At 40.6% G+C, this 26,042-nt stretch overlaps 1 protein-coding gene across 3 annotated transcripts in view; it reads left to right on the forward strand.

Moving 5' to 3' along the window:
• CHST15 (carbohydrate sulfotransferase 15) overlaps nucleotides 1-26,042 on the forward strand; it is an 83,156-nt gene that overhangs the window by 37,686 nt on the left and 19,428 nt on the right. For all 3 annotated transcript variants that reach the window (XM_045024906.1, XM_045024907.1, XM_045024905.1), the window contains exons 2-4: nucleotides 14,597-15,674; nucleotides 18,316-18,655; nucleotides 23,480-23,626. In XM_045024906.1, the coding sequence (XP_044880841.1) occupies nucleotides 15,132-15,674; nucleotides 18,316-18,655; nucleotides 23,480-23,626 (1,030 nt within the window). In that variant the 5' untranslated portion in view covers nucleotides 14,597-15,131. The remainder of the gene's footprint in view (nucleotides 1-14,596; nucleotides 15,675-18,315; nucleotides 18,656-23,479; nucleotides 23,627-26,042) is intronic.

Raw genomic sequence — 26,042 nt, forward strand, 5'->3', positions numbered from 1 at the left:
TGTGAGTGGGAACAGAATTTCACCTTGTGTTTTTTGAGGTAAAGGACTCAGGTATGCTAGCTTGGCAATGGGCTCTGAATTGACATATGTCAAAGCATTCTCATCATCTGAGATTTATTCATGGGCCAGGTAACTGTCAATGCCTTTTTCTTTTCTTCCTCCCTTTCTTTGGAAATAGTCTATGGTCCAATTCACTCCAGGGCAGAGCCCTTGCCCAAGGCTCTGTTGCCCGACTTAAACCCTATTAAAATCTTTGATGTGAATATTAAATGGGATTCAGTTTTGGGAAAGGCTCTTGTGTGGGTCTTTGTTGTTGTTAGCCAGACACACAATCTATCTACCCCAAATACAGATCAATAACAATGTAGTCTAAATGCTAATGGTAGTTTAAGGAGCCGGTTCTAATGTAGCATGGTGATGCTCTGATGTAACACGGTGTTTACCTGTGTGGATAATCAGTCAATTATCAATCATTTGTAAATCAAAAACTGATGGGAATTTTAACTGTGATTATACATTTAGTGAGAGCGTTCTCTCCAGTTCGGCTTAGTTTAATAACAACAGAACACCGATAAGTTGATTGGATTTATTAATCAAACAGTTAGCAAAGACGGCACATAGAGAAGCATACCATTGCCAACAGCTGTGGAAGATCTTCCCTGTAGTTTCTGACAGCTTGCATCTAGTCTGCTGCTGATTTCAGTTCCCCTGTAATTTAGGGGCTGTTGTGATCTTGTTACCCTTATTACGTATCATTCTGATCCTTATCTATTTCCTCTTTCTGTTGTGTACTTAAGTTATTTCCAAGGTTCCCTGTTCCATCGCAACTTTCCAACTGTCTTAGCACCTGATGGTTAGTCAGTGTTTGTCCTTTTTTGAATAATTTCATTGGTTATAAAACTTGTGGTTAGCACATTATAAAAATATGTCTTAAAACAGCTGTCAAAATAGGTTAAGGATTACTGTTCAGTAAAATTTCATTCTTTGTTAAACTTCTTTATCTAATTGCAAAGCATCAGGGGAGTCTTGCTCCCAGGCAGTCCTTAAAATCTTTCTTGGCCTATCTTCAGTGTCAATACCAGAGAAGCCATTGGCCTGATTCCCATCAGTACACAAGATTTCTACAGTATTTTCTGACTAGAAATAATTTTATTCTGAAAATAAAGTATAGAAATGGACAGTCTGCTTCTACATGGGAGTAAATTGGAGAAGCACAGGTGTAAAACCTCTAGAGCTGGGCAATGTTTTTTGACCAAAAATATTTCCCACTTAAAAATGTTTTGTTTTTTAAAAAAATATTTTTTCATGTGTATGTCCTCTGTACCCAACATTTTCAATGGGACATTTCAGAACAAAATATAATTGTGGGGATCCTTCCTCCACAGATTTTGACCAGCTCTAAAATCCAGTGTAAGTGAAAAGAGAACCAGGCTCAAAAATTGTCAAGCTTCTTTCAAGAAATAAACACAAAAGGTCTGGGCTCAATCCTCAGCCTGGTTTAAGTTGCTGTAGATCCATTTACTTCAGTGGAGCTTGCTGGTTTACACAAATGAGGATGTGGCTCAGTGTGTGCACTTTTTATATAAGTATGCTGAGGAGTAGGAATTAGAACATGTTTGGATTCAATCTGGTAGGGCAAATTTTAAGTGTTGGAGAACAATCCTGAAGACATTATTACTGTCAAAACTACTGACTTCAGTAGGAGTTTTCCGGCTTTACTAAAGACTTAAAGATTGGGGCCTTAAACAGTTATGGCAAGTTTAGATTTGAACAACTGTTATGCAAGCTGTGTATATAATCTTTTGACTGTTACCAAATGTTCTAGCTTTTGACAAAAGGAATATGTTAGTGTTTCCCTTAAGGAAATCATTTGACAAGCATTTTTTTACAGTATTTTTGTTCGAGACTTTTTTTTAGCAGGTGAGGAAATAAGTTTTCTGCAGAAGGTTGCTGACCTTCATAATGAGTCATGTTAGCTCTCAAAACCATTACAAGAAGTTTTTGTGGTGAAATTACAGATATCAACAATTTCTCATATCATTTAGTTTTTTGCAGCTGGGGAGGCGCAGATAGTAGATTACTCAGAAGTAAATAGCTGTGAGTTCAGGCAAAGTTTATTATCTAGGGTTACCATATTTGAACTTTCAAAAAAGAGGACACTCCATGGGGGGAGGGTAGCCCTGCCCCCATCCACTCCCTCCCACTTGCCGCCCCCTGACTGCCCCCCACAGAACCCCCAACCCATCCAACCCCCCACTCCTTGTCCCCCTCCGGGATCCCCTGCCCCAACCACCCTCTGGGACCCCACCCCCTATTTAAGCCTCCCTTCTCCTTGTCCCTGACTGCCCCCTCCTGAGACCCTACCACCCTAACTGCCCCCTAGAACCCCAACCCCTACCTGTCCCCTGACTGCCCCGACTCCTATCCACACTCCTGCCCAGCCCCCCCAGGAACCCCGACCCATCCAATCCCCCCTGCTCCCTGTCCCCTGACTTCCCTGCCCCCTCTCCACACTCCCGCCCCCTGCCAGGCCCCCCAGAACCCCCGTTCCATCCAACCTCCCTCCATGTGGAGCCAGACACGCTGCTGCAGACACGCTGTCACACTCCCCTGTGGAGTGCACAGCCCCCCCCCCCCCCGAGTGCTGCCGGTGCGGCGCGCTGAGGCTGCAGGGGATGGGGGAGCAGGGGAGGGGCTCTGGCTGCTGGAGGCCCTGATTCGAGCGGCTCAATCTGGCCCGGCTGCTCGGTCAGCCAGGCTGCGCTCTGCATTGGGAGGGAAATCCCGGGCCTTTTTAGATTTTTACAAAGTCCTCCCGGACAGCTATTTAAAACCCCAAAATTTGGACATGTCCGGGATAATCCGGATGTATGGTAACCCTATTATTATCAGAATGTTAACATGAGAAGCCAAAAATGTTCATCATCCAGCAGAAGGAGAATTAGTTATCCTCTGTTTCCCCCGCCCCCGTTTTTCCTCTTTAAAGTGATTTTTAATTGCTTATATGTTTATTCACTGAGCAAGTACAGCATGTGTAGCACTAGTGTAAATTTCCCCACACTGCCCTGCCAAAATGACTTAACCTGTTCTAGAGAAAACATAATTCAGTGTCCACTCCCATTCAATCCATTCCCTTTCTGCTGAAATCATTAGCTAATAAGGGCCAGTGACGATGGTGTTCTGGGTTTTCTTATTAACACTTGTCTTACTACACTTGTTAGCAGAACTGAGTCCATCAATTCATTTTAAAAATGCCATTGAATTATCACCACGACGAGGCAAGTTTCTACTAACCTGGACCAGGTGGCATCCAGTAAATTGGAAATGCAGTGCAGTGGGTGGGAGGTGGAATTATATTATTATGATGTTCTGCATGGATACTGAAATTCAACTCTTTTTAAACAATTGAAAATGTTATAAAGGTCTCAATTAAAAAAAAAACAACTTCCTTCCTTTTTTTGCCTTCACACTAATAGAGAGTTTATCCTGATAAAGCTGTAGATAGTTTTTTCACTTAGGGCTACCCACAGCTTTTTTATAAACTGCTTACAACATTAAATTCACAGTAGCTTGACGGTAAAATATTAATAAAAAAGAGGTGCATTTTTGAGTTGCTGTAGTGGAATATGTTAAGTCTGCTTTACTTTTAAGACTTTTACAAAACAAATGTTAACACTAGCCCAAGTTGAGAATTGCATAAATCTTCCTGATTTGTCATGGAAAGCAAGCAGGTATTGAAAACATTTGTCCAGATTGCTTTAAACAGTTATGAAACTATTGATAAAACAACATATTTTAGATCTGCAGAAGGGCATTAGGTTTATTATATTAGAGGCCATTTGTTCCCATAGAAACTACTGAGCAGACTGAAATAGGAATGTTACATCTCACACAGATTATACTGATGGCTAAGAAGTAAGGGACCTAATCTAATTCCCACTGCTGTCAGTCAGAATCTTTCTCTTGACTTCAGTGACAGTTGGATCAGGCCTATCATGCCTAGAACATGCAGCTATGGATTAAAATGTAAACACTGGTTCTGGTCATAAATTGTCCATCAAAAGTGTTTTTTGATTCAAGGAAATTTTTCATGGAACTATCAGTTTTCTGTTGAAATTTTTGATTTTTTTTCATCAGAAAACCAAAAGCCTGAAGATCTAAATATTTCTGTTCATATACTTGGCATGGTGCCTCATGGAGGTGTAGTTTGATTTCCCCATGTCCCCATTCTCTTCTATGGCAGTATTCCCCAGCTGGACTATATCTTCTGCAATGTACCATGGCCAGGGACATCTCACCTTGATCAGAGACCATGGAGCATCACAGGAGAAGTCTGGTAAGAGAACCTGTCCTGTAGAGGAGAATGGGAACATGAGGCACTGTGGCAGTATTTCAATATGGAAATATTTCAGTTTTCATTTTTTTCCTGAAAAAAAATCAAACTTTTCCTTGGAAAAGAGCCTTTTCCAAACAGCTTTGGTAACAACATCAACTGTCAAATCCTCAACCTGATGCACAAGCCCAGGATCCAGGGAGATAGGACAAGGCACCATTTCCTCAAGTCCACAGAGCCCTTCCTCAACCATTCCATGGAGACTACTTAAGCTCTGTGGCTGGAGTGGTCCTGTGAAGCCCCTAACTCTGTAGCAAGAGCCCACTGCAGTTGGGTTGCCCACTCTCTGTATATCCTCAATGCAAATCCAGGCCACTCCCATACACAGCAGCAGCACCACATTGTTTCCACTGCTGATGGGATCTCTGGCCACAGAGTTGGGGCTGGATTTTAAACAAGATCTGCTACATGGTGTTTGTAAATGGAGTGCATCTACAATTCTGTCTTTCATATTTAGATTTTAGCTTATTTTAAATTTGTGTGACAGATGAGTGTATGGCCCTAAAATGCACAAAAAGAGATTGTTCTTATTAAAAGGTCTTGAGGCCAGATCGTCATTTAGACTGACTCTGAGGTGTCAAGTGAGGTAGCTCCATTGACATCAAAAGAGCTATCCTAATTTATGCCATTTGATGATTGGCCAACTATATATTTGGTATGTTTAAAATAGGTTAAAAGCATGCTGCTCTTTCATGTGGTACTAAGGAAAGTTGAAATGACTTAAGAATAATGAAGTCAGTATAAAATTTGGGGTTCAGGTAAGGACACTAATGCAAGTCTTATAAGTTTCAGTTATATCTGTATTTTACAGAGTTATATGAAAGAGATAACACCAAATATTAGGACTAGAGAACTGAAAAATAAAAGAAATATATTATCATATTTTGAAAAATGGGAACTACTCCATCTGTTTTTTATCTCCTGCCATTATATAGATGAGGAGCGATTTAGTTATTAGCATATGAAAGCAATTTTTAGTAGCCATATATTTATAGTAGTCAGCTTCCTTTACATTTATGGAAGAAGGAAAAAAATGGAGTGGGGGGGGAAAGGAAATTATTTGAGCTATTCTGATTTTTAATTTTAAAAAATAGAAACTTGTAATATCTTCCTTCTAAATACCAGAATACAAAAATATAGGAATTATAGACGTTGTCACTTGTTTTATATTGTTGATCTGGCCAGTTTTTGTTACATTAAATAGCTCTGGAGCAGAAGCTGGTGGATGTTCCAGGATTATTACTATTTTTCTCTCAAAGTTCTTAGACACAGCAGATCTGCCATACATTGTTAGTTTCTTGCCTCAGATAAGTACTACCTGTCACATTTGTCTCTCTGGTATCTGCCACCTGTTCTGCCCAATTCATCCCTGGATGACAGGCCAGCGAAAGCAGTGTAGAAAGGGAAATTTGAGAAAGCTCTCCCATTACCAACAGATGTGTTCATGAGCATGATCCTTCTACTAAAATCAGTGGAGCAATTCCCATAGACTTCTGTGAGATTGAGTTGTGAGTCTTTAAAATACCTAGTTCTTTTTTCCCCCCCTTTCTGCTCCTCTGTATCATTCCTTATACCCAATCCATGCTTCCTACTGTCTAGAGCAGTGGTTCCCAAACTTGTTCCACTGCTTGTGCAGGGAAAGCCCCTGGTGGGCCAGGCCGGTTTGTTTACCTGCCGCGTCTGCAGGTTCAGCCGATTGCGGCTCCCAGTGGCCGCGGTTCGCTGCTCCAGGCCAATGGGAGCTGCTGGAAGTGGCGCGGGCCGAGTGACATACTGGCCACCACTTCCAGCAGCTCCCATTGGCCTGGAGCAGCGAACCGCGGCCACTGGGAGCTGTGATCGGCCAAACCTGCGGACATGTCAGGTAAACAAACCGGCCCAGCCCGCCAGGGGCTTTCCCTGAACAAGTGGCAGAACAAGTTTGGGAACCACTGCTCTAGAGTTTCAGCTCCTCCTTCATTTTATGAAGAGGACCATTTGCTGGCCAAGGGGACTGCAAAAGTTTGATGCTGAATCCCAAAGACTGGTGGACTAGATTAAGACTGGTATACGTTTATATACAATTGTCAAACACTGTATGGAGATGGCCATAAATAATGTACCATTAATTTCAACAGCAGGAAATTACATGCCATTATTCAAGAATATCCAAATAAACTGCTCCTTACATAAATCAAATAATATTCTGGCTGAAGTTTTAGAACTGCGGACATGGAAATAAACAATTTTGTGGGTTTTTTTAACACCACTGTTTGGAACAGTCATTAAAACTCTAATTTCTTCCAGGAATGCTTTATTCCTCTTTTTTCCCCTTTAATCATAATATCTCCTTACTGTGTCTTCCATAAATGGTTATGCTTTGCCTCATCTTTGCTTTGTCTGATTTAGACTGCAAGTTCTTTCAGGCAGGAAACATGTCTTACGCTAAGGATCTGATCTCTCAAATACTTCTGTATGTGTTTAACTTATTTACCTAAATAATTCTGTTGGTCAATGAAGCCACTCATGCCAGTAACATTAAACACTTGCATAAGGGTTTGCAGGATATATATTTTCAAAGTAGCATGTAAATTCATGATATTTTATAAATGTTTATTTTAATGCTAATGAATACCCTAAGTTTTCTTATCCCTACATTTCTTTTGCAACAAGATCTTGAGAAGATTTTACTGGAACCCTGAGGGTCTCTGGAAAGCATCACTAATGAATCACAGCAAATTTCAAAGGTACTAGCAGCAGTATGCCAACCTACCTCACATTTTGTTCTCTGGCCATTTAGTAGTGTAGTCGTATCAGTAGTAGTAGTGTTAGTTTATTACATTAATGACCAGAGCAGAAGACCCGATAATAACACCATGTTTTTCATCCTGTAGTCAACCATCCAAGTGCAGACTACACCTAGATAGGTTAATCATTATAGTTAGATGAGATCAAGTCTATTCAAGCCACTAAGACTTTTCTCCAGTACACCACTGCTGTCCCTTCAGTCACAGTTTAGTATTATTTTGATCATTTATTCATCCCAAGGTGCACTTTTTCATCTGTAACATCATTCTGAGTTTGGCGTTTTAAAGCTCCTGTTAATTATTGTTTTCATATGTTGCCCCTATGCCTGAAACACCTCCTCCTAACCCTACGTAATGTGCAACATCAGAGTATATGTCTACACTGCAATAAAAAACAGGTAGAAGCAAGTCTTATAGTCCAGATCAACTGATTCCGGCCCATGGCTGCAGAGCTAAAAACAGCAGTCTAGATGTTCAGTCCCGGCTGGATGCTGGGCTCTGAGACCCACTTCCCTCCCTGGGTTTCAGAGCCTGGGCTCCAGCCTGAGCCCAAACATCTTCACTGCTGTTTTTAGCACCACAAGTCCAAGTTAGCTGACCCTGTCTCTGAGACTCGCTGCCATGGGTCTTTCATTGCAGTGTAGATATAACCCTCTTCAGAACTTACTTTCATCACTGATCTTCACCTTAGACTTCATTCTGGACACTGCTTTGAGTTTCAATATGTATTGTTTAAGATAAATATATACAGTCTTTTAAAATCAGAAAAAAATTGATTTTTCAAGAACATACTTGAAAGCAAGTATATCTCAGCTCTTTCATCTTTGTCCTCTCTTACCCTTTTCTCCAACCTTTGTATATTGTCATTCCTTGCTGTTGAATATTTTTAGTTAGATTTCAAATTCCTCAAGGTAGGGACCTGTTATTTTTAAGTGCCAGGACTCATAGATTATGACACTTTAGTAATAATAAATAATACACTAGATCAGTGGTTCTCAAACTAGGGCCACCGCTTGTTCAGGGAAAGCCCCTGGCGGGCCGGGCTGGTTTGTTTACCTGCTGGGTCTGCAGGTTCGGCTGATTGCGGCTCCCACTGGTGGTGGTTCGCTGCTCCAGGCGAATAGGGGCTGCAGGAAGTGGCTCAGGCTGAGGGACGTGCTGGCCGCCCTTCCTGCAGTCCCCATTGGCCTGGAGTGGCGAACTGCGGCCAGTGGGAGCTGCAATCGGCCAAACCTGTGGACCTGGCAGGTAAACAAACTGGCCCGGCCCTCCAGGGGCTTTCCCTGAACAAGCGGCAGCCCTAGTTTGAGAACCACTGCACTAGATGATCAGAAGGTAGGCTTATCTTAAAGTAGTGCAAAATATGCACTTTATAAATGCGTGTGTACGTATATATTTATGTAGATTTAAAATACATCAATGTTTTTTTCTGTGACCCTTCTTTCCTTGGTGGATTAACAGTAATAAGCTTTGTGGGAAAAGTGTATTACGCTGCGATTTGAAAGATGTGGTGGTTCCTTGATGTGTCAGCAGAGGGAGTGATTCCTGGTCATAATGGTTAGCATGGAGGAAGGCAATAGTGAGAGAAAGAAACAAAAGAATTAGGCTGGAATCTTGGATGGAATGAAGGAAGCCAGAGGTATTAGGAGGAAGAAGAGAGAACAAAGATGTTTGGAAGTCAGGCAGAAAAAGTTGTACAGGGCCTTTAAAGTGAGGATGAGATCTTGGTAGTAAAAGAAACTAGAGAAGGGTATTGATGGCAGCAGCAGGCAAGGAAGATGATTGTAGCAGCATCTTTTTGGATAGATGGACCATGGCAAGTCAGGAAGTAGGGAGGCCAGAGAGACCATCACAGCAGTTGAAGTCAGAGCTAACCAAGGCATGTCTGTATTGGGGACATTGTTTATAAATTGGACCTATTTGCAGATGACATGTTGCTCTTTATTGTAGCGATTCCTTAGTACATTTTCTGTGCCACACTGATATTATTGAATCATTTTTTCTTAAATATGAATAGCCAAACATCTGTTTTATTTCATATTTTGATTAAGGCTCCTTGAAAAATGTATTTCCATTTAAATAGTCAGAAGATGGTCTTGAGCCTTTAGGGATACCATAAAAGCTGGCAGAAGGTTCTCTGTCTTAGTCAAGGCCTTAGATTAATTTCATTAAAACAATAATTTAATTACCTAGTGTTTCTCTCTCTCTCTCCACTGGATTAAAGTTAATGTTCTCTTGAACTCTTCAGGCTCTCTCTTCTCTGCTATCTCAGCTTTTATCTGCAATAATTTGATATGATTCTTATGGGGAAACTGGATGCCCTTTATCGATCTTGCACGGAAGGGACATTCAATTATCTAACCTGCAGGGTTTCTCAATTACAATTTTTTTATAAATGGTTTGCTAATGATCCTTCTATTGCTCAGGTTAATATTGAGGCTGCTCACGCAGGGACTAGAAAATAGAATGCTCTTTTATTTCTGGGGAAGTTATTTCATCTCCAACAAAACCCATCATTGTGGTTCAGCTTCTAGTTTCCATTTTCTCCTTGCAACTCCTATTTTGGAACGTAACTGCCTGATTTTGAAATAAAAACTATATATGAAGGGTGCATGATGCTTCGCAATGCAGTGTGGCTTAGAAAGTGATAGAGCAATGTAGAGAAAATGCAATCTCCTTTCATGTGTGCGAAGAAGAAGGAGATAGAAAACAGGGACCAAGTTAAGGATGTTTTGGCTTGTATTTCAGGACCATAAGGCATTCAGTACTTCCCATCTCATATGCCCCTTCCTCCTCATTTTACTTGCTTAGCTGAAGAGTTATTTTCATTGTGTGTGTGTGTGTGTGTGTGTGTTTTGAGAACTAAAGTTTCTCAAGTCACGTGGGGGGGGGGAAGCAGATTACACCCTCCTAAATGAGGACAGCCCCCCAAGCTCGCTATGGGACCGGATGGACCTCACTGCTCATTGTTCAGGCCATTTGTCTCTTGAGAATCCTGTATAGGAAATATGCTTCTTAAGCACTGTCACAGATTCAATCAAATAGACTATTTCTCCTTCATCAGTCACATTTTATCTACTTAAGCGTGCAACTTTTTTATTTATGTGAGTCACATTATTCCCCTGTCTGACAATGGTGACACTGCCTCTAGGGAGAAATACTTCAGTAGCAGAGATTTGTAGAGAGGTATTAGGTCTTCAATTGTTACTTTGTATTCAGTTTATAGCACTTAGGTCAGACCAAGTATATTCACCCCCTGGAAGTAGGCATCTTTGTTCTTGCCCAACATCGGATTACTTTGGAGTACTGTATATGTATCCAGGTTGTGCACGTCCTTGTCATGGTATCACTTTGCAGGGAGACTGAGTATTTAAGCAGCTTTTAATCTTCAGCTCTTTAAGAAGTGGTGAAGCCTTAATTGGCTTCATGGTGTATATCAAAATATATTTAATCAAAGCAATAATTTTGGTATTGTCTCATGCTACAGAGTGATAACTCTTTCAGTGTCCACGTCTCCACTGCATAGTGTCCTGATCCAAAGCCCATTGAAATCAATGGGAGTCTTTCCAGTGTCTTCAGTAGGCTTTGCAATGAGCTCCAAATCAGAAAAAAAGATGCTTATTGGTATTTGATTCTTAAGTCTGTGGGAAAGAGATGGACTTCAGTAAGATCCCCCTCGCTTTGTAAAGAGATGTTTACACAGTTTACTGGTATATTAAAAACAAAATTAAACATTATCCATTGATAACGATGCATTCCAGCTGTTTTCCTCCTTGGCTTCCTTCATCATTTTGCTGTATCTCTCACCTTACATTCACTGTTATATTTGATTTTTTTTCAAAATTATTTTAAAAGCTTTTCCAGCATACTTTGCCCAAACCAAAGGATTAGTAGATGTTAAAGATACTGGAGGCTGGTATACTTTGTTTGTTACCCCAAAAGCTCTATGTTGGACACCTCTGCCCTCTGAACTTCATCAAAAACAGAACAAATCAAATTATTATTTTTTCCTATGTGGAAGCTTAAAATAGGGTGACCAGATGTCCCGATTTTATAGGGACAGTCCTGATATTTTGGGCTTTTTCTTATATAGGCTCCTATTACCCCCCCAACCCCGTCCCAAGTTTTCACACTTGCTATCTGGTCAGCCTAGCTTAAAAGAAGATATTAACTAAATGAATAAATAAAATAAAAACTTTGAAGCAAATCAGCATATCTGATTTTGAGTTAAGATACTAAAAATGTAAGTTTCTGACCTTAGTTCAAAGAATCTAACTCTTTTTGGGAAGCTAATGCTTGGATTTATCACTTCTGATTTCTCTGCTCTGAATTTTTCCTGTAATAGGGTAATTTCAAACAAAAGTGGTTTTAAATAAAGAAGTTATTAATGACTTTGCTCCCTGGTTCTACATGAGCACCTGTATGGTGAAGTATTTAATTGAGAATGATTTAGACCTCAGTCTAATAAACACTTAAGCACCTGTGTAAACTTAAGCTTGTGAGTAGTGGTACTGAAGTCTTCTCAGTGCTTGGAAGTCTTTGTATGAGATATACAGTCTTTACTCTAAACAAAGGAACTCCGTCAACCATGACTTCAATGGGACTACTCCCATACTTAAAGATATGCACATGCTTAAGTGCTTTTGCTGGGGCCGTAGCTCTCAAATGACTCTGCTAATATATATTTTTATTAAAGAAACACAACATTCCTAGGTTTTAGAGTAGCAGCTGTGTTAGTCTGTATCCGCAAAAAGAACAGGAGTACTTGTGGCACCTTAGAGACTAACAAATGTATTTGAGCATAAGCTTTCGTGGGCTACAGCCCACTTCATCGGATCACAGTGGAAAATACAGTAGGAAGATATATATATACACACAGAGAACATGAAACAATGGGTGTTACCATACACACGCTAATGAGAATGATCAGTTAAGGTGAGCTATTACCAGCATGAGAGAGAGAAACTTTTTGTAATGGTAATGAAAATGGTCCATTTGCAACTGTTGACAAGAAGCTGTGAGGAACAGTGTGTGTATGTGTATGTGTGTGTGTGTGTGTGTGGCGGGGGGGGGAATAAATATGGGGAAATAGTTTTACTTTGTGTTGCAAAAGTGCCCTTCCAAAATGTAAACTGACTGCTAATGGTAAGTTTCTCAGTGATTTTTCTGTATATCATGGGCCATCTGTAGGCCGCCACAACATCCCAGAGGTACCCAGTCCAACCACCAGAGCGCCTATTTTGAGTTCTTGCTCTTGACTGCCAGCACATCCACAACCTTCACTCAACTGGACACTCCACTCTGTCTTTAGAAGGCCCTGCAGCATTGAAAGAAAATGTCAGAAACACCCCTATCCAACCTTTTGAACCACTGCTTCTAGTACACCTTCCCCACCCCGGTTAAATGGATTTGCAGCACTCCTAAGGGAATATCAGGGTTAGATTTACCTCTGCTCTGTTCCTTTAAGGATTGACAGTCTGCTGAGGAGGTCAAAGGGGACAGCTCTGGTTGCAGTGGGTGCCCTGTGAAAGGACTGAGCAGCACAAGGGCTTGTGCAAGTTGTGTGTGTTTTGCTTTTTGTTTTATGCTCTCTCTGGTCTGGGAATATAACAGAGGGAGTTTCCATGAGCAGGAAGAGGGTTGGGTATTCACATATTAGACTCTTGAGCATGGAGCAGAACAGGTGGAATCCAGGATGCTACTTAGTGCCTAAACCCAGATTTAGGCAAATAAGTTCTGTTTTTTGGGTGCCTAAGTCCCTCATTATGATCCTGTTGAAGCTGTACCACTGTGGATAAATAAAGAGTGATTGAAACAGGGGGATTTGATCCAGGGTTTCCTGCCCCCAGGTGGATGCCCCAACCTCTGTGTGTGTGTCCGTCCGTCCGTCCGAGTGACTGTTTAAGTATTATTCTACAGTGAATCAGATTCAACGGGACAGATTGAGGGAACCCGCATGAGAATATACCATAGTCTCAGATGTTAGAGCCTTCTCCTGAGAGGTGGGAGACCCATGTTCAAATCTTTTCTCCCCTCTGCCAGGCAAGGGGGAATTGAACCTGGGTCTCCCACTTCCCAGTTGAGTACTCTAACCCCGTGGCTAAAAGTTATTAAGTCATCACCACTGACATGATGGCACTGGGGTAAACCCTGCTGGTATACTGTTCCTGTTCTGGTGCTTACAATTAGAAAAGGATGTTGATAAATTGGAGAGGGCTCAGAGGAGAACAACAAAAAGATAAAAGAATTAGAAAATGTGCCTTATACTGATAAACTCAAGGAACTCAATCTGTTTATTTTAACAGAGAGAAGGTTAAAGTGTAACTGGATTAAGCCTATAGGTTCATACCTGGGAAACAAATATTTAATAAGGGGCTCTTCATTCTAGCAGAGAAAGGTATAGTATGATCCAGTGGCAGAAAGTTGAATCTAGCCAAATTCAGACTGGAAATAAGGCATACGTTTTTACCGGTGAGAATAACCACTGGAACAATTGACCAAGAGTCATTGCAGATTCTCCGTCACTGACATCCTGCAAATCAAGATTGAACGATTTTCAAAATGACATACTCTAGGAATTATTTTGGGGGAAGTTCTATGGCCTGTGTTATACAAGAGGTCAACCACAGTGGTCCCTTTTGGCCTTGGAATCTATGAAAAACCACTACTATCTGTGGCTCTGGCTGTTTCATATGGAGTGAGTCAGGCACCTAATTCATTCCTACAAGAAATGATGTAGGCACCAAAGTCAGGAGAGGAGTTCCCATTCATGGGTAGCTATTAGAGGTAGGCACCTCCCTGCAGCCTGGACTTAGGCACTTAGCTCTGAGAAAGGGGTGGCCTTAGCACATTAGCATCTCCCATTGGTTATTTTAGGTAGGGAGCCCTCTACCATGCTGTCTTTTGTGAATTATATTCTAAGGCACCCATTGCTTCCCATTCATCATACAGGTAGCCTAGGTTTGTGGATCACAGTGTTGTTCCTATGATTTTCTAGGTACCTTAGGTGCCCAAACACTTTGCTTTGCAATGCCTAAGGGCATTCACGTATTCAAAGAAAGGGCCAAATTACAAACTGTTTATTTACATTGGTGAGCAATTATTGAAGACAATTGTGCAACTTGTGCATGAGTAACAGATCAAGAGTGTGAGCAAAGGGTTCTCAATCTGCGTCTAATTACGGGTTAGAGAGTGATAGTTCATTGGAAACTTTTAGTTGAGTTTCCAAATTTTTAGTGTGTTTAAATTTTGTAACTATAATATTTTGTTTTTAAGTGGAAGATACCTTTCAATTAAGGTTGCTAAATTAACTAAGAATTTGTTTGCAAGTGGTAGATCATACTTGTATTGCAGCTGATTAATGTAATGGCTTATTCATTGGCATATATCCATATACATTTTTTTTTTGCTTTTTTAGGTTATGCAACACAGATCTTTGAAGCGACCTTTATGTAGATGACACTTTCAGAGGCAGCACTCCATTTTGGAACCTACCGTTTTTGAGAGCATATGGGACTTTCCAAGGCACCATCTGTCTGGGCTACATATATTGCTTACTCCTAAATACATCAGAGAACAATGAGGTCTTTTTATTTTTTGTGTATTTTCACACTATATAGTGAAGTTTCTTCCATCTCATTTTGTTCAATGGGAAAAACTTGAGCAAGACTTGTGGTTGCTTTTTATTTTACTAGATTTCCCTTAAGGAGCCAGATCTTTATGAAACAAGTCCACCATACTTTTATTTGTAGTTTTTTATTTGTGACTGAGACCGTATATTAATTTCAGCATATTTTAGCTGTTTTGTTTTGAACCTGGTTTTTTTTAATTACAACATATATCATAATGCAAGGAATTAAATTATTTCAGGTTTTCAGAAAATAATTTGTATGCATCAGAAATATTTTATGGCTATTCATGGCTCATTAATATAGCAGTTTAACGGTACTAATATGAGGCATTGCATTAATTGTTGCATACAGTTATTACCAAATGACTTGCACAAACGGTGTTTCAGATGCCGTCGGTCTAATCATATTAACCAGAAGTGTCCTGTCTGCAAACAAGACAATATAATTCCTTTGTATGTGGATAGTAAGCAGATGAACTTGCTAGCAGTCTTGGAAGTAAGGACTCATCATAATGAAAGCTGGAATGGATTTTTTTGCTTGAGGAAAGGGAAGCTATGCAGCTTGATATTTGGGTTGATAATAATGACTTTAGTGATGGCATCATACATACTGACTGGAGCCAAACATGGCCTATTGCTAATACCTTCGCCATTCCATTATGGAGCTTTTACTGGCAATCCAAACTTAATGGACAATGAAAGCCTTAGTGAGATGAAAGACCATTACCAGCCTTCTAAAATTAATATTTCATATGTAAGGGATTATCCAAGCATTAAATTAATTATTGACACTATTACTTCAAAGATTGAGTTTATAAACAGACAACGTCCAGATTTAGAAGACCTGAAGAAACAAGAACTGCATGTAAGTATAAACTAAACTCCCTCTGAAACTGATGTATGTATGTTTGTTCGTTTATTTCAAGTATTCTGGGCCGGATCCTCAGATGAGGTAAAACAGTATAGCTAATTGAAGTCGATATGGATCTGGAACACCAACTGCTGCAGTCTTTTCCCTTCATATAGATATATTTATCTGTATATCTGTAATATGCAACTGTCGATTCACTGGACCATAGTGTATGCATAAGAGGTCTAATCAAGTGCCTGATGAATCCACTTATGGCTGACAAGCCCAAAACGAGAGTGACACAGCTTGTTACAAATTTCACCATTCCATGTGTTGTCTGAGTTGTAATCCAAGATTACAGTACGCTGCTTTCTTCTTTCTTGCTTTGCTTCCATCCTCTAGATCAGGGGTTGGCAACCTTTGGCACACAGCTCACCAGGGTAAGCACCCTGGTGGTCCGGGCCAGTTTGTTTACTTGCCGTGTCCGCAGGTTCAGCCAATTGCAGCTCCCACTGGCCGCAGTTCGCAGTCCTGGGCCAGTGGGGGCTGTGGGAGGCGGCACGGGCCAAGGGATATGCTGGCCACCACTTCCTGCCGGCCCCATTGGCCTGGGCTGGTGAACCACAGCCAGTGGGAGTGGCGATCGGTTGAACCTGCGGACGCAGCAGGTAAACAAACTGGCCCGGCCTGCCAGGGTGCTTACCCTGGCGGACCGCGTGCCAAAGGTTGCCGATCCCTGCTCTAGATCAAAGCTGCTTCATGTTGAGCTGCACCCAGTGCCAGATATTCTGCACTGGGATTCTTCGCGCTCCTCCCAGCTTTCTACATTGATGCTGAACAACTTCATGTCATTTTTGCACACATCGTGGTACCACATAAAGGGTGACCCCACTTTCTAGAGCCGTCTCGAATCTCAGCGTACAAAATATTCTTGGGGATACAGTCTTCTCCCATTCTCCTGACATGACCAAGCCATTGCATCCTCTTCTTCTGGATAGTGGTTTCTAAGTGTGTCAGTCTGCGCGCTCCAGCACCTCTGTGTTTGGTATTTTGTCTTCCCACTTTATTTTCAGGATCTTGTGCAGGCATCTCATGTAGAAACTATTCAGTTTCCTGATGTGCCTAGCATATGTAGTCCACGTTTCTGAACCATAAAGCAGGGATGACCGCATGCAAGTCTCGTAAATTCGCGTCTTCACCTTAGTCAATAATTTGCTGTTATTCCATGCACGTTTCTCTCTCTCTGTGTGTGTGATCTGCATTTGAGCCATAGGCAAAACAGATGGATTATATAAATGGTCTGAACATCTGAGACAAGAAGTCTGACAATCTTGCATGAGTAGTACAATTACATTGAACTTATTCCTTGTCGTTTTATTCAAAATAATTCAGAGGAGTTAGTCAGATGTGCCAAAACATTTAACTGATAAATAAAAAACAGCCTCCCTTAATAACTGATTACTAGTGTGCCTTCCCAGAAATCTAGTAATTGGTATTTCAATCACTCATGCAAATCTTGTATTTCAGAATTAAAAACTGGAAGTTAATTTCATCTGATTATTTTATCTTTGGCTAAATCAGTGTTCCTAATTATTATTCTTTGAAAGCTTATTTTAAGGATTCCTTAAATTAAGTAGTACTACAGATTCCAGCAGGCTTCATAGAGTTTAGCTACGCTCACAGCATAAAGATGAGGCCTGATCCTGAGAAGGCTGAGCATCTCAGTTCCCATTGAAGTCAATGGGCTAAATTGGGAAGTCTTTCACTAAAGTCAGAAATGGGATTTATCCCTGAGTGAAGACTGGGTCAAACTTGAGATAGGATTTGGCTGAATGGAGGCTAGAGGTGCTCGGTTTGTAGTTGAAGTACAGCACTTAAGCAAGAGTCATACAGTGCTTCTGGTTAGACCCAACAGAGCTAACAGCAGAAGGTGGTTTTTTACTATGTTGATTTTGTCCTCAATCTTTTCCTTCATTAACACCCCCCCACGCCAGCACCCTCCCCCCAAATACTTCTGGTATTAAGTGATACAATGGAAAATATGTTCAGTTTTATTCTTAAATATTCCTGGGCTCAGTTGTTGCTTTAGGACCTAAGCGAATCCCCATTGATGTCACTGGAAGCCTTTCCATTGCCTTTGACAGGAATTGGGCTGGACTGTAAAAGTGCCGGCAGCCATTGGGTTGGTACAGAGGTGCATATTTCAAAGGGATGCTGAGAGGCATTGTATGACTCTTGCTTAAGTGCAGTACTTTGACCATAAATTGCTGGGATTTATCACATTCGCTTATGGATTCAGGAGGAAGTATTCCTCCACTGTAGGAATTACTGAGTGAAATTCTATGGCTTGTATTATGTAGGAAGTCAGACTAGATGATCATAGTTGTCCCTTCTGGCCTTAAAATTGATGAATGTATGAATATTCTCCCTTCTCCATCTAGCTCTGCACCTCTCTCCACCTCATGCAGCTGTGCAGGATCTGGCTCCAATTTGGTCAACAGCAGAGTTTTATCTCTGCTGTGCAATTGCCAAAAAAATATTTAGAAAGATTATGATGATAGTGGTTGGGTTGTGTTCACTAAGTGTGTTAAATAAGAAACTGCCATTATAAACTTTGCTGCTGCCTTGACTGAAATTATTGTTCTTTATGTTGCAGATGTTTTCAATAATTCCTAATAAATTCCTTCCAAATAGCAAGAATCCTTGTTGGTATGAAGAATATAGAGGAAATACTACAACAGATCCTTACACAACAAACTCATATGCACTGTATTCAAAGCGTTTTCGGACCATATTTGATTACCTCAAAAAAGTATTTTGGAACCACTTGTATCATTATAAGGATAAGCACTATCGGCTGCGCTGTCTTCCTCATTTCTACATAATAGGCCAGCCAAAATGTGGAACGACCGATCTTTATGACAGGCTCCGGTTACACCCAGATGTTAGATTCTCAGCAATTAAAGAACCACACTGGTGGACAAGGAAGCGATTTGGTGAGTAAACATAGATTCTAACATTTCAAAAGAACTGCAGTTACTGAAATGGAAGCATATCTCTTCAGAGAGTAATGCCTTTTTCAAGTTATAAGTAAGTCCCCCATTAACTTTTGATAAAATGATAGAGGAGTATATCCGGGGAGGAGAGAAGAGATACTGAAGGACTGGAAAAGGGCAAATATAGTACCCATCTAAAAAAGGGGGAATAAGGACAACTCAGGAAATTATAGACTAGTCATCTTAATTTCAGTACCCAGAAAGATCATCGAGCAAATAATCAAAACAATCAATTTGCAAGCACCTAGAAGAAAATAAGGTAATAAGCTACAGTTAATAAGGATTTGTCAAGAACAAATCATGTCAAACCAAGCTAATATCCTTCTTTGACAGGGTAACAAGACTTGTGTATGCTGTGGGGGAGGAAGCAGTAGATGTGTTATATCTTGACTTTAGTAAGTCTTTTGATACTGTCTCACATAACCTTTATCACGGAGTCCCTGGGCGATGCTCTGGAACTGCTCCCCACAAAACCAGTCAGGACTTTGGGGATCCTCCTCTCCCTTGGAGCAGACTATCTTCAGGGCAAGAAGCTCACACGGCTTCACCTCCTGGGTCTGTCCTTGGAGCATTCAGCATATGCCCCTCCATGCGCTTCCCACAATGAGTCCGCCCAGGCGGGGTCCTGGGGAAGCCAGAGGGTCCTACACCCCCACTTTGCAGTCAGACGTGACTCTTAGCCAGGCAGTAAAACAGAGGTTTATTTAGATGACAGGAACACAGTCCAAAACAGGTCTTGCCGGTACAGACAACAGGACCCCCTTTAGTTAGGTCCATCTGGAGCCCCAGGGAGGCCACAGCCCCGTTGGGAAGCCCCTCTCCATTTCCCAGCCAGCTCCCTACCCAAACTCCCTCCAGCCTATCACTCAGCCCCCCAGCCTTTGTCCAGTGTCCTGGGCAGAGGTGTTAGCTGGCCTCCAACCCCTCTCCTGTGTTCTCATGTTACATGCTCAGGTATGCTCCCTTCCCCAAGGCAGGCCGTCCCAGCACAACTCCCCTGCAACCTTCCCAGGTCAGTACTCCCAACTCAGCATTCACATAACACAGCAAGAACATTCCCACTTCTCATAAACAAACTAGAGAAATATAGCCTAGATGAACCTACTATAAGGTGGGTGCACAACTGCATGGAAAACCATAGTTAGAGAATAGTTATCAATTTTTCACAATCTCCCTGGAAGGGCATATTGAGTGGGATCCCACAGAGATCTGTCCTGGGTCTAGTTCTATCCATTATCTTCATCAGTGATTTGGATAATGGCATAGAGAGTACACTCATAAAGTTTGTGTATGATATTAAGGTGGGAGGGGTTGTAGGTGCTTTGGAGGACAGGATTAGGATGCAATATGATTTTGACAAACTGGAGACATGGTCTGAATTGAATGGGATGAAATTCAATAAGGACAAATGCGAAATACTCCACATAGGAAGAAATATCAACTGCACAAATACCAAACGGGAAATGACTGCATAGGAAGAAGTACTGCAGAAACAGATCTGGGAGTTATAGTGGATCACAAACTAAATATGAATCAACAACGTAATACTGTTGCAAGAAAAACAAACATCATTCAGGGATGTATTAGCAGGAGTGTTGCATGCAAGACACGAGGAGTAATTCTCCCCCCTCTACTCAGCACTGACAAGGCATCAGCTGGTATATTGTCCAGTTTTGGGCACCACACTTCAGGAAAGATGTAGCTAAATTGAAGAAAATTTAGAAGAGATCAACAAAAAAGATTAAAGGCCTAGAAAACGTGACCCATGAGGGAAAAACTGGTTTTATTTAGTCTACAGAAGAGAAGACTGAGGGGGGGCATAAATCTTCAAGTATGTAAAAATTGTTATAAAGAGGAGGGTAATAAATTGTTCTTTGTAACCACTGAGGACAGGACAAGAAGCAATGGGCTTAAATTGCAGACAAGGAGATTTAGGTTAGACTTTAGAAAAACTTCCTAAATGTAAGGGTAGTTAAGCACAGGAATAAATTACTTAGGAAGGTTGTGGAGTCTCTATCATTGGCGGTTTTTAAGAACAAGTTAGACAAACACCTGCCAGGGATGGTCTACATAGTACTATGTCCTGCCTCAATGCAGGAGACAGGACCAAATGACGTATAACGGTCCTTTCCAGTCCTACATTTCTATGATTCTATGATTGTATTCCTTAGTTTGTTTTAAAAGCATATCCTTTTTCTGCTAATGTATTTATCTTTTTATTTTGCTGGAGTTCTGTGTCTTGCACAGGGAAATGGTTATGTGCCCTTTTTAGATGTTATTTGTTTTCTTCTTTAAACTCCTTGGAAAAGTAGCCCTTAGCGAACACATAAGTGTTTCATTTGTGGAGCAGCAGCTCAGTAGAAAGTTGGCTCAGACTTAGGCCGTGCCTGCACTACAAAATTAAGTTGCCTTCACATATTTTGGCGTACAGTCACCACAGTAATTACATCACTTGTGCATGTCTGCAGTTTGCTCCTTGTGTCAGCGGTGCACGTCCTCACCAGGAGCACTTGTATCGATTGTGGGGCATTGTGGGACAGCTCCTAAAAGCTAGTAACAATCGACATAAGTAACACAGTGTCTACACTAACACTGCGTTGCCCTAACTACATTGACCTTGACTCTACGCCGCTCAAGGAGGTGGAGTTACTAAGTCGGCATAGCAGGGCAGTTACGTCAGCAGGAGTGAAATTAAGTGTAGAAACTTCCATAATTAGGTCAATGTAAGCTGTCTTGTGTCAACCTGATTGTAGTGTAGACGAGACCTTAGAAAAGCCCAACTTTGCTGATTCACTTCTAATAACATCTGTGATATTTTGTTTAATGTTTATATATATACCACAGATGGTTTATTTATATAAATATCCTTGAGTGATAACTGAGTAAAACCTGAGTTAGGATTTCAGTATTTGGCTGAATGGAGATTGGAGACACTCTGCATTTCTCTGGCTAGACATATAAATATTGACCCCACCCACACATGGAAAAGGAGGTATCTATATCTGTTTACACATACATTTTATATTTGTGTGTATTTACACACATACACACAGGGAAACAAGACGAATGAAGAAAAGGATGGATAGATATCTCCTTTTCCACATTAATTTTTCTTGTCTGTTACCATAAATAATGTATTTAATTTATTATTATATTTAGATTTCTAAAACGTGCTCATCAGATATTTTGAGTGCACAGTCATAATTTAGGATTCACACAGTATAGCACAAGTACAATGTCACCCTCAAATAGATTCCCCCCACCAAATTAGAAATAATAGGAAAGAAACAATTCCTTCTACTTCAGGAATCACTGGGTGAAATTCTATGGGCTGTACAAAGCAGAAAGTCAGAGTAGATGATCATAATGCATTCTTTCCTGGTCTTAAAAATCTATTAACATCAAATTCATTCTTCACAGTCAGCCCCTCAGGCCAAAGCCTGGAAATAAATGATAAGCCTGATATCATGACCTGATGGTTAATAGGCTCAAGTTCTGTCAGATCAATGGAGGGAGTGAATTTCAGATCCTAGAACCTTCCACAGAGAATAGAAGCAGGGTAATCTCCACATGTTTAAATGTAGGGCTTGCCGGCCAAAGCATCTCATCTGATTGTGTCTGCCAGGATGGTGCATGTGGGAGAGCAGGGCCAAATTCAGAGGTGACGTGTAACATTAGATTTCCTTACATTAACAAACTCCCTTGCACTCAGACTCCCATAGATCTAAATTGGCGTAATTTGAAATTGAAGAGCCAGGATGTGTAAATCAAAGTAAGGCAAGGGCAGCTTCTCAGAGCTCGGCCTTACTAATCTCTAGAGTAAGACGCAGGAATGCAGAGAATGGGGGGAACACACAAGAGGAAATAGGGAAATGGGAAGAGGATCAGGAACAAGTGGAGAGAGCAGGCACAAAAAGGGAAAAGGAGCAGAGGATACCTAAGAGGAGCCGCTGATGCTGGAGATGAAGAATGAGGGCCGGTGACACTGCAAGGTGCATGTAGAGGAAAAAGTAGCATGGGAATTACAGTGTTTTGCTATTGGCTTTCATAGAAATTCGATCCACCCCAAAAGAATAAAATAGGAATTATACCTTGATATTTTGTTACCAGTTCAATTTACTATTACTGTTAATTAGATTGGTAGGTGAAAAGAATTAATAAACAAAACATCTCCTCCAAATTTTTTAATTCCCCCTTCCCATCTTGTTTGAAAGTGTCTGTGAAAGCCATTCACCCTCAGGCAAAATTGTCAAAGCCAAGAATTGCAGAAAGGTGCTGTTTTCTTCAAATTTGGAAGACAGTCAATGTTGTTAATCTGCTGATTTTCTGATTTGTTAAGTGTGGGTGTAATTGACAGATTCAGAGCCAGATTTTGCTCTCAGGCACACCAGTGTAAATCCAAAGTGAAGTGACTCCAGTTTACACTGGTGTAAATGAGCAGAATCTGGCCCTCTATGTTCATTTCAAAAGCTAAACTTAGAAGAAAGTTCAAGCTATTCATTCAGGGTCTGTAAAACATAGCACTTTAAAATATTTCCTCTCGGCATGAATTTATATTTTAGTATTCTAGTATCTTGAATCACAACTACTTAATAATTGCCTTTTTATCTTAACGTTATGCTCCTTGGCTTAATCCTTTGCTAGTGTAAAATGCTGTAGATTTATTGATGTCAATGGAGTTTTGCTGATTAACTCCAACTGTGGATCTGGCTCTTGAGTTTTATTTTCTAGCTTCTTTTTTACTCATTAGGGTTTTGTTTTTAGGAATAATTCGTCTGAGGGATGGATTTCATGATCGCTACCCAGTGGAAGATTACCTTGATCTGTTTGACTTGGCTGCATATCAGATTCAGGGTGTGTTACAGAGCGATGTAACAAAAGGGCACAGCAAGATGAACCACATCATCATTGGTACTGCAAATACTACTTATGAAAATATGTCAGTGGTCCTAAATTAGTTGTAACATTTATAGCAATGGTACAATAAGCTTAATCAAAGTGTCTTATGTCCGCGGTAAATTAATCATAGCAGAGGGCCATTTGATGTCAGGTAAGGCCCCTGTCTATAGATAGGTGAATTATTTATTTTCCTCTGGAGGCAGGTTGCTTTCCTTTACCTAAATGGATGTTCTGTGCCTGGCAAGATTGCAGTACTGGGTCCTGTGAAGTTCTGCCATCAGGGACATCTGCAGATATTCCTGCTATTTTTATTACAGTCTACAATACTTTCACAGGTGAAATGCTTAGATCAGGGGTAGGCAACCTATGGCACGTGTGCCGAAGGCGACGCGTGAGCTGATTTTCAGTGGCACTCATACTGCCTGGGTCCTGGCCACCAGTCCGGGGGGCTCTGCATTTTAATTTAATTTTAAATGAAGCTTCTTAAACATTTTAAAAACCTTATTTACTTTACATACAACAATAGTTTAGTTATATATTATAAACTTATAGAAAGAGACCTTCTAAAAATGTTAAAATGTATTACTGGCACACGGAACCTTAAATTAGAGTGAATAAATGAAGACTCGGCACACCACTTCTGAAAGGTTGCTGACCCTTGGCTTAGATAAACCCCGTTCACTTATTTAAATTAGCAGAGTACATTTTTAAGTACCTTTACCTCTTGTTACAGCTTTTTTTAGAGTTCATGTTTTTTCTGTAGTCTCAGTTCCCTTATCGCTAAGGTTACTTTGGTCCTTATGAAGTTTGCAGGAAAATTTCTGAATTTACTATGCTCATTAAATCAGTTTTTTATGACCTCAGTAAAAAAAACAATCTAGTCTAGAGACAGTCTACATGATGTATGAAAATCAGGTTTCCTTAGAATGTTGCATTGTTAAACTTCAGATTATTAAAAAGGGAAATTTAATTAAAACTATAAACATTCCTTTAACTTTGTCATGTAACAGTATTTTCAAATTCTAACCATCTTTGAGTCATATCTTTATTAGGTAATATATTTTCGCAAATAAAACACTAAATCTTTAGAAGACCTGTAGAGTACACTGCTGTTCTAGCTTCAGGCATTCTAAACAGGACTTTTTTATTTACGATCATTAATCTGATAAATTCACAAGAATGTTTTATGAAAACATGACATGATTTTATTCCATTAATCTCAGGATAAGGACATCGTACATTTATTCTTTAATTAAAGTAGGCAGTTTAATCATACAGTATGTGCTTTAAGTCCATATGAAAAATTAGTATATATTTGATTGTGCTATGATAATTTGATATATAAATGCAGTGGATATAACGGTGATTAATTCAAGATGTGTTGAATAGGGTACCGTCTTTGCAGATATTAAATCTGTATTATGTGTAAAGAGACACTGTCAAATGGGTAGGAATTAAATTCTTTTTCCTTTTAGTTCCTCACAGTCATCCTGTTTTAGTTCCGAACACAAGCTATACTAAATTAACTGCACAAAAAACAACATCTTTAGCTTAAAGTTCACTCTCCTGAATGAGTAAACTGAGAGCATGTATACAAAAGTAAACGTTGTTCAAAATCCACAGCCAAAGTAAGGACTAGACTCCACTATTCTTATTCTTGTAGGTAAGGATGGCAGAATCTGGTCCTATATGGGTTGTTGTGCAGAGGAGTTCCAAAGGAGTAAAGGAATATCTTAATTGTTCAGAGACTATGCTTATGTCTGTGGTATAGCTGGCTGGCTGGCTAGATAGTTGAAAGGCTGCAGGTTATTTTCAGAGGCTTTCTATAGCCTCTGTAGCTGATGTCCCTGGTTTCCTTGGTGGGTAGAGTCATGAATATATGGACTCATGCCTGTGCCTGCACCCATGCCCTGGACAGCTGCTTGGTCCCCCAATACCTCTGTGCAATAGGATGGATGGAGCCCACTGTCTGTCTGGGTTCCTCACTTCCTGCCCTCTTCCCACACAGCAGGACAACATTGGTTCCAATGCATCTGGGGCCTGACACAGCTCTTAAATTGGCTGCAGGCTGTGGGGAAAATTCTCTGGTTTAAATCGGTGTAATACCATAGACTTCAGTGGACCTGTGCCGATCTGGACTGTCAGAGTGCTCATATATCTAAATGCATTGCTCTTATTCAGTCCATGCAGGATTTATATTCCACACATTCCTTCACACATATTTACAGCACTGGATCTTGTTCATTGCACCGGTAATACAAATACAGACTCTCACTCCTGTTTTGGTGTGGGGATTTTGCTCCAATGCTGCATTTAGTCTTTTGCGGTTCCACTTTACCCAGCTTTTGAGCTGAACTGACCGCTACTGAACTAACATGTCAGATGATCTGCTCAAGGTCATGTAATGGTGTTTATGATTGATTTGGAA

Source organism: Mauremys mutica, chromosome 7, assembly GCF_020497125.1.
Source record: "Mauremys mutica isolate MM-2020 ecotype Southern chromosome 7, ASM2049712v1, whole genome shotgun sequence".
In the NCBI taxonomy this organism is placed as follows: domain Eukaryota; kingdom Metazoa; phylum Chordata; order Testudines; family Geoemydidae; genus Mauremys; species Mauremys mutica.